The 9,974-nt window shown below is 41.1% G+C and overlaps 1 protein-coding gene across 1 annotated transcript; it reads right to left on the bottom strand.

The window, feature by feature from the left end:
* Positions 1-450: 450 nt before the first annotated feature.
* Positions 451-8,620, bottom strand: LOC118771532 (histamine H3 receptor-like). Its single transcript, XM_036519539.1, has 3 exons — positions 8,407-8,620; positions 4,999-5,165; positions 451-1,200 (listed from the first exon to the last, which is right to left on the bottom strand). The coding sequence occupies exons 1-3, from the start codon at positions 8,618-8,620 to the stop codon at positions 451-453; spliced, it is 1,131 nt and encodes a 376-aa protein (XP_036375432.1).
* Between the last annotated feature and the right edge of the window lie 1,354 nt (positions 8,621-9,974).

A 9,974-nucleotide genomic window follows, 5' to 3' on the forward strand; every position in this document is an offset into this window, starting at 1 on the left:
CTTGTAAAGTCCTGTATATGTTACATAAGCTGCACTTAACTGACTTTCAAAACACTCAATGGCCTTGCCCCAAGTTCCTTAAGTGGCTTGTTATCCTCCCACATATCCCCATAGTGCTAGCATCAGTTGTACACATGACATATAATTATATATAATAAGATATAATTATCATCATATATACTCAAGTGCAGAACTGCAACCTGGAGGAGTATGAGGAGTTTTCCATTGGTTCTTCAGCCACTTTGCAAACAGACTCGGTAGTGTTGTTGTTTACAGTTATGCTAACATGTGAGTATTTGTAACTGCTTGGTACTTAAAAATGCTATTGAGAATCAGACTGATAATGTGCTATACGCCACACACCTTAAAACGCACAGCATTTTTTCATTCTTGTAAAGATCTCCCATTTAACAGGCTAATCCCACACATAACCAATGAGGATTTGTGTCACTAACCAGACTGAGGTTCGATTTGAGGCTGCATGCACTGTCGTTTTGGACACAATATCTTGGCAAAAGCTCTCCTGAAACTCTGGTGACAGAGAGGGTAGAGGAACGGGTTGATGGCCGAGTTTAGCCACAGGAGCCAGAACGTGATCTCGTACCAGAGATGCTCCACACAGCGCCCCCTGCAGGCTGCCCTGATGATCATCAGGAGGGTGTACGGCGCCCAGCAGATCCCGAAAACGCACACGATGATGGCCAGCGACTTGGCGATCTTCTTGTCCCGGGACAGGCGCGAGTGCTGCGCACACCTGGTGGAGGCGCTGTCCACCTGGCTGACGGGCAGCGAGGCGTGCCGGATCTCCACGGACACCGTCCTCTGCTTTAACTGGAAGGAGTTCCTGCACAGCATGGCCGGGAGCTTCCCCCCGCTGCATCGTGGGGACAGCTTGCCGTTCTGCTCCCTCTCCTGGCTGGCCCGCCTCTTGTTCCTCCTCCGAATGTTCAGGTAGATGCTCAGGTTGAAGAACGCCACGGAGACAAAGGGGGAGAAGAACTCCAAGGTGGAAGCGCAGAGCAGGAAGTACCACGTGTAGTAGAACTCGGCGAAGCACTCGTCATAGGGTACGTTGCTCTTCCCGACTGCAGCCTCCCAGAAGATGATGGCTGGGCCATAGAGGAGGAACGCCAGCACCCACACCGCGATCATCTTCACCAGGGGTCGATTGGTCAGGCCTTGCTGGGCCCTGTACGTTACCTTAAGTGACATAGTGAATCAAGTAAGAAAAAAACTAAATGAAAGAAGTCAGAGTGCATTTGGAAGCATTGAAAATTAATCATAATTCACAATGCACTGACAGCAAGATATAATATAATCTCACAAATGTCTACATACAGTATATTCTGAGGCAGTGATTTTCAATTACTTAATTGATGCTTTGGCAGTGATGTTGATAATGAAGTAAATGAGGCTTCATTAACATGCTTTGCTGCTCTACATGGAGCTAGCTAATACAAAACATGAAATATAAATTGCTCTCCCCATGCTTGTCCACAAAAGACACAAAAGACACACTACTTTTACCTAGCTGGACTACTAGTTAGAAGGGTGAGGGCTGTATGCATCTCATTTTAGTTGACTACATACATATCACTAAAAGTTTAGCTCGAAAGAACTGTATTTGTCAAGCAGGTACAAGCGAGTATCTTAGCTAGCTAGGATAGATATATAGCTGCCTCGGCTCAGATGAACCAGATAGCCAGCAAGCAAGGTGTCAGTTACTGATAATGTTATCTATTGATATAGCCAGCACAATTATTGTGGACTGACTGCTCCACAGTACCCTAGAGCAGTCGCTTACTTACCAGAGAAATTAGCTGATCGGGATGGTAACATGGCTGTGCTCTTACGAGCAATTAACAGTTACAAAACTGGAGCCAAGAGGAGAATTTACAGTGGGTTTATTTAGCTAGCTAGTTATCTTACAACTTGATGAAGATGAAAAAATCTACATCAAAATTAGGTTCTTTTCCAGCAAGTCTCCATCAGCACAAAGGCCACTGTACATAAGTGCTTGCACAAGGACCTTGGATCTAGGCATATGTTTTCTCAAAGAAAACATATGAATCCTTGGTCCACAGCAGGAATCAAATCAGTGTGTGGTCTGCTGGAGAGCATCAATATGTAGGCCAAGCTGCTCATTTGAATTTCCTGTCTTTTTGGATTTTATCATCATCCTCACAGTAATTTCCATAATTACCATTGGTGTCATCCATCATAATTGATGATTGTTGATATTAATCATAATTGATGATAATTGATGATATTATCATAATCATCATTAATGTTGTCATCATCACCAGCATTATCATCCAGCATCCTCCATTCTAATTACTTTCCTTTTCCTGCCCTCTGCCTCTCCATTTCCACTCTGCAGTGCAACCTCTCAAGGCCTCACCGCTGCGTTCAAACCCCTGCATACGTATTTCGTTGTTCTCACAACACGTTGAGCCGTATCCCCCCTTTTTGTTGGGGGGGGGGGGGGGGGCAGTAATGGAGATTGCTCTCAGAAGCAGCAAGCCTCCATCAACGCAAAAGCCACTGCGTGTAAGTGCTCGCGTGGGGACCCTGAAGCTAGCTGCACCTCTAATGGAGTGCCTGCACAAATGCAGTCCCTCAGAGTCCCACTCAAACAGAGAGATCTTTCACCTCTGCACATGTTCTGTGGTCTTCCATTCATTACAGCCTCCAAGAAAGACATTCTTATCCTCAAAGAAGAGAAAACTTAACTCACTCCGTTAACAATGACATCTGCGGCTGCTCAGGCCCGCGGGTTGGAGCGTGGCTTTCAGGAGCGTACTGTTTTCCAAATGCTGTGCCTCTCCCCGCAAAGTCCCCTTGATTGAACGATTTGTATCGCAGCAGGAAGCCCTGACAGATGGGCTTGTAAGATCAAAGGTGACCCCTTTCGTATTAAAAAAAAAAACGGGAAGGCTTGCTTGGATGTTATCTGTACTCGCTCGTGAGCTGCGGTTTGTTGTAGTGACAAAAAAAAATAGAACATGGCTTGGCAGACTGCATTGAGTGCCCGCCTGCTAGACTACACATCTGAAATAATGTTTTTAATAGTTGAACCCACTTGTTACAGTCCATCACTAAAGACACACACATACACACACACACACACACACACACACAGAGGCAAACAGGCAGACAGTCAGACACTTTATTAGTTTTCAAGGTCAGCAACAGCAGCACATGCATGTACAATATATAAAATTCACTCAGACAAAATGAACCACAGTAACATCAACGGACATAGTAAGAACAAGAAAAAAAACATTGCACCTGCCTTGTACATGTATCATCTGCAAAAATCAATACCACCTACAGTACCCTGACTGCCTGGAGTCTCAGAATATTCAAAGGACTACTTTGAACATTAGTAAATGCCCTCATACTGTAATATGATCAAACCACTATTACATTAGGCTGAAAGACATGACCATCTCTATATTATAAATAAACAAATCTTGATGGGATGAAACAGGGAAAACGCACAAATGTACTGCAGCTATTCTACGTGGTGCGCCTTACAGACAGACGTAGCCCACATGCCAGAAAAACCTGTTGAAACCTCTCTATTGCACAATAGGGCTACTCTTTCAGCGCCTTATGTTTTTCATCCTTGGTTTATCATTTTTATAGGGGCAATTTTATAATTATACATATTCAGTTATGTGTGTCTTAATTGCCTAATGGTCTGTTTGTAATTGCATTTGTTGTCACTCTATGCTTCCTCACTAGGACAGTTTGTGTTAATCGGGGATGGGAAGCACTGAACAGAAACTGCATCTGAGGCACTTTTGCAGAAAGTTCCTTTTGTAAAAACACATGTATCAACACAGACTGCATATATTACAAAGCAAATAAATCACTGCCTCTTCCATCTAAGCATTCTTGCGCACATTTGTGAAACATTAAAAATGGTCCAGGCGCTCATTGCCTTTCTGCATTCAAAGAGATGGATGGGAGGGTCAATCCTGGATCCATCACAATGAGCCACCCAGGCCTGGACATGGCTTTCTTGTTGTAGAATAAGTCCTGACTGTTACACAACAGCAAGCACGTTTCCTTTGTAGAAGAAGGATGGGTTAGTGTCTGTTTGTGTGTGTGTGTGTGTGTGTGTGAGAGAGAGAGAGAGAGAGAGAATTTTCTTCCCAAAATGTTCCCAACATTGTGATTCTTGCTGCTAAAAACACCCTTCATGCACCTCAAGATGTTACATTTTCAGATGTTACCATCCATACGCCATTTGATACACTTAATCTGAAATGGTCAAGCCGCAGAGGAGTTCACAAGGTGATGGTGTGAACCATTGGATAGATTTACAACCTAGAGGTTGCATGTTCAAATCTCAAAGATGGGACATTGCTGTTTTATTTGTTAGGACGCTTGGCACGCTTAACCTGTTAACAGTATACACATGGAAGATATACAGTATAACTCTCTCTGGATAAAGATGTCTCCTCACTCTCTAGATGGTATGATTCCTCTGTGTGAGTAGGTTGTGTCAGACAAGTAAATGATGCATTTATTGCAATAACTCTGTGTGGCCCTAGATTTTGGGGAAGGTCCGCACAAAATGTAGGGCAAGGAAATAAGTGTGATAGCACTTTAAAATGAGAAGTCAGCCCACCAGTGCCCCTAACAATTGTACTCATTTTGAAAAGTGCTATGTCTAGAATTGGATGGTTAACCAAAAGGGTCAGGACAATAGCTAATCCTGACAGGAAACCATAAAGGACAATTGATGTTGGATGAGAGTTCCACCCCATTCTGTCACACTCATGTGCTTGTTTCTGTGCAAAAAGTTTTTCACAAAAGCTGAATGGTACGTAACAGGATACAACGTGCCATCATGTAAATTTGTTAATTAAAAAAGTCATTGCTAAATATTTAATTGCTTTGGCTAAAAGCATCTGCCAAATGAATAACTGTAAATGCATATGCTTGTTTCAAAACCTGAGAAAGAATGAAGGGTATCTCACTCACAGCTCTGGTGACAGACAGGAAGCGGTCATAGCTTATGAGGACGATGTTGAAGACGGAAGCCGTACACAGCAGGTAGTCCATGACCAGCCACAGTTTGCAAAGAGCCCTCCCAAGCATCCATCTGCCTGTGAGAATGTACGGGATGTAGACTGGGATGCAAAATGCACCTGAAAGGAACATGCATATTAGGCCATCCAAGGAACCATGGCTCGTCATATCATTGAATCACATCTCTGTAATAGAAATGCTGGCGACAGGACAGTGCCTTATTTGTAATAATATTACACAACAAGGAGTTCAATATCAACATGCATGAAAATTGTTGTTGGAAAAGTTGAAAAGTTTTTGGTACCAATGTGTGATCTATGTCTGTATATGAGGCACATTTTTGGAATACTTTTTGCACATTTTTAGACTTAAGAACTTCATAAATCATCTCGTGAACCACAGGGCAGAATTCCACAAATTCAGTGTCTGAATCATCTTTACAGTGCACTTTATACATTTTGTTTGTAACAACTTTGTACAAGTTTCCTTCAAATTCAATGAAACTGTGTGGGGCTCTCAGGGACACTGCAATGTACCACTATAACAGCTTCTGTGTCAGAACGGCATGTAACAGCCAGGTTGGTGCCATATTGCTTGACCCCCAATGATTACTGCTTTCAGCTATCTCTTTTTCAGATGAGTTCAGTATCTTTCTCATTTTGAGCACTCTTGGGTCTTTTAGACTGATTGAGACCCAGAGCAGTAGCTGTGCTTAGCCAGTATTGCCTCTATCACTATGAAGAGCCCAGCACCTTTTGCTGGTTCCTTGCTATAGATGCTGCAGTAGGTCTGTGAGGAGCTGTGTTGAATACCTTGATTTCTACATTGACTGTTGCAATCCTCAAGAAGCATGCTCGATCGTAGGCATGCCAAGACAAGGCATTCCAAGGGGAAGATTCCAAGGGGAGGTATAATTCATTTCATATTTAGAAACTGGTCTGCTGTTGATACCAACCTGGTCTCATGGGCCCATGAGACCAGGTTGGTTGATACCCCCCAAACAACTCATATGTAACACACCGATATCTAACAATAAGGGGAAAAGAACAAAAAAGACATTGTCAAGGATCTTGGTGACCTACCACAGAGTTGTAAGAATTGTATGAAACAGGATAACACCACACATTTCTATAAGAACATGACTTATAGACCATGACTTCACACCAAGACTTCACAGCTAGCTTGACAGATAAAAAAAAAAAAAATACATGATCGGACACGTTATGTCCACACATTTACGTGACAGTACAAATACGAGAGAAACTGCTCTAGACACACACCTTTTAAAAAGAGATACACTTTTTAAGGGGATCTATAGGATCATATCTACATTATTATATCTGAAAAGTATACCTTATCTGACAAGCCAGTGGATTTTGACCTCTCCCTGAAGTCATATACTGCTAAAGACAGTAAGCCAAGCACAAAATTCTCTCTAGGCAGAAAAACCTTGAAAGTTCTGACTGTAACAGAGGGAGTGTAGTGGGAGCTACTTTGTGATTCTTTTTGGGGTACTGTATTAAGTCATGTTGTGTAACTAGGAGTGAGGTGAATCCATGCACAGGGATGACTCAGGACACAAAAGGCTTGGTTCAGGAAAATAAAGTTTCCTTTACTGAAGACTTGAGAGAGAACAAAACATGTTTGGTACAAAAGTTCACAATACGCATGGCAACTCAAGCTTGAGCAAATTGGGCAAGGGCTTAAATAACAGAAAACACAGGTGAAACCAATAACTAATTAACATAGATGGAAGGCATTACCTAAATGAGACATTGAACACAGGAAGTTATGAGGCCATCTGGTGGTCATCCCAGGAAGCAGCAGCTGTATCTCTGACAATTTTGTGTTTCTCATTTTATTGTGTTAAATACAAAGGCCTTCCTCTTGGCACCTATGTTTAACACAGGTTTTGAGGGGGACTGTCACTTCTGGCCCGGGGGGGGGGGGGTTGTATCTTTGTCTTTTTTTTTGTTTTGTGCATCTCACCTGCCCCAGATAAGTTCTTATGTTGCCTTATCTGTTTTAATCCTACCATGGTCTACAGACTCGTTTGTGTTTATATTGTGGTGTTTATATTGTGGTCTCTCTGACTGACAAAGGTTAAGGATGTTATAAGCAAGTAGGACTTTTTTGCCATTTGGTGCCTCCCATATCAGGATGGTGTAACTACCCTTTGTGCTAGCTGTGCTACTCCACCCTTGTGATATGTAATCTCATTAATGTGTGTTAGCATCTATCGCAGTGATATTAAGAATGTATTCTCTTGCTGTGAATTTTACTGCAGTGATAATGAGTGTTTTCTTTTGCTTTGAAATGTATAGCAGTCACACCGAGTGTACTTTCTATTGTTGTGAAACTGCCTTGTAGTAATATTAAGTGTGTACCCTATTGCTGCCCAACTGGATTGCAGTAATATTGAGTGTGTATTCTATTACTGTAAAATGGGTTGCAGTGATATCAGGGACACATTCTATTACTGTGAACTGTATTACAGGCTACTGAGTGTACATTCTGTTGCTGGAAAAACTGCATTGCATTAATACTACGCAGGTATTCTACGACGACGAACTAGGATTCAGTGTAGTCTATGAACGTTGCGTTCCTTGTGTCCATCCATTCACATATTGGAGAGAGTTACGGGGGAGTAACCAGTCTGTACTTTACAAGGTATGTGGGAGGTTGTTGTGCATTATTTAAGCTGTACCAGTGCTTGTAATAAAGAATTGTAATTACAGTTGCCCCCCCAAACCAGGTGAAAGATTGAGTAGTCAAATACGGTGCCTGATATTATAACCACCACAAACCCAAAGCCAAAATGCCGTAAAAAGTTAGCACCATGGACAGTTAAAACAGCAGAAATGCATATTTTTCTGTGTGCTGTGGTAGTATAAATATATATGCAATTGGCATTGGATTTTCATCTGTATTCGTGTATGAATGGATGAATACCTCAGACTTAGATTTATGCCTCAGACTTTCCAAAAACCAACTCCATTCCGTGAGAAACGTTCTGGATTAAATAAATCTCATAGAAAAGATTTTTTAACGGACGTTGTAGACGCTTCAGTAGAGTCCGAAGTAAAGCAGCACATAATATTAGTATTTTTAAATACAAATCCGGTACTTTGAACTTAATTACTATATTATTTTGCATTCTTTGTATTCTTGCTGTTGTCTTTTCTGTTATATTAATGGATTGCTGTAGGCTACATGTTTTTATGCCTGTTTTGAAACAGACCGTCTCATGAAAGATTGTTACTCGATTTGAATGGGACTGCACGGTTATATATTTTAAAAGCGAAAACCTTAATGTTATCGATGCTAAATAATATTAATAAAAAGAAGAAGAGTACTCACCAACAAGAAAATCAGATATCGCCAGGTTTAAGAAAAAGTAGTTGCTTTGCCTTCGAAGGCTCCTATCCACCTTAAAGGCAAATATGACCAGTGCATTTCCAATCACCGTTACAACGACTAAAGTTACCATTAGCACTGCAAGTATCACCATCGTATAGCTTGAAAAAGCAACAGGAGTACTGACACTCGCGGATCCGTCCGTAGTGTAATCCATACTAGCGTTAATTCCACTACTATCAGCTCCCATTGTCTCCAAAAACACACAAGTCCGCCCAGGGAAATTCCAACTTAAATGTAATAATAGAGCTGTGTGTTTTTTTTTTTTTTTTGGTTGTCAATGTATTAATCCACTCGTGGCTACGTGAAAGATAAAAAGAATAAGTAATAAGATTCAAGTTATGCGCATTTGACGTGCATGCAGTAATGTGTTCACTTCAGAAAACGTTGAAGAAAAATCAAAAGACAGGGAGAAGTCCGTACTGAAAAAGAAAAGTCGTAAGTTTTTTCATCTACGTGCAGCCTTACAAATATACAACTCCTGAAGCTGGATGAGTCTGTTTCATACTTATAAACTGTCAGCGTGCTTGCGTCAATTGTGAATAAAGTCTCGACTGTGGACAAAACAGCTGATGACGTCCTCGGAGTAAAATATAAAGGTTTCAAGTTTTGCTTAAAACGTTAGTAAACGTATCTTTTCTTTACAAAATATGCTTGCTGTTGTAGCTATGGGTGTAACGAACCTTGGAACCTTCCAGTTGTTCGTCAACATCTGGCATCCGTATCTAGTCCAACTGATGAACTACGTGGTACCCTTCCGCCGCCAGCGCGTTCTCATTGGCCACAGCGTCTTGCTCAACAGGTCGGGAGTGTAATGAATGTCTGTTCTCCCATTATTATATTATATATTTAAGCATGTTTAGATTTCAGTGTTTTAACTCCCGCTTACATATTGGTGATAAAATAAAATATAATAGCTAATAAAAATAAAATTATTTGAAGTTTATCTAAACATTCTGATTGTTCTGCTTGTGATTTTTGTTTTAAATGACTTCCATTGTTTGTTCGTTCTTGCTGTGTAGCGAAGTGGTTTTACTAACTGAATATTAAAACCACAACACGATTTTAAGCAGGTCGAGCACAGTACTCATACATGTGTTCAAGAAATATCTTTTTTTTTTTTTTAAATATATTTTACACATGTATACATAAGATTTTTCAGAGGAATTGACGTGTCATGGTTGCAGCAAAGCAACCAGGGGCTGGCAAGCTGACGGTGAATGTGTTCACAAGATGCCTCATATGTAGCTCCTGAGGGTCATTCGAATCTGAAAGTGATAAGGTACTTGAGGCTGTGGCACAGTGTATAATTTTAGCACATCCTAGTGGCTGTTCTCAGGTTCAAGGAGAAGCTGAACACCTGCAACCCCCCTAGCCCTGCCAGTATTCACAGTCTCAAGTGTCTTACCACTCATACAAAACTGCCTTACATATTCAGAAGGTTCAGAAGAATAAAAGAGTAAAAAAAAAAAAAAAAAAACATATGCTGTATTTATGTTTAGTCAACATGC

Source organism: Megalops cyprinoides, chromosome 24 (genome assembly GCF_013368585.1).
Source record: "Megalops cyprinoides isolate fMegCyp1 chromosome 24, fMegCyp1.pri, whole genome shotgun sequence".
Classification (NCBI taxonomy): domain Eukaryota; kingdom Metazoa; phylum Chordata; class Actinopteri; order Elopiformes; family Megalopidae; genus Megalops; species Megalops cyprinoides.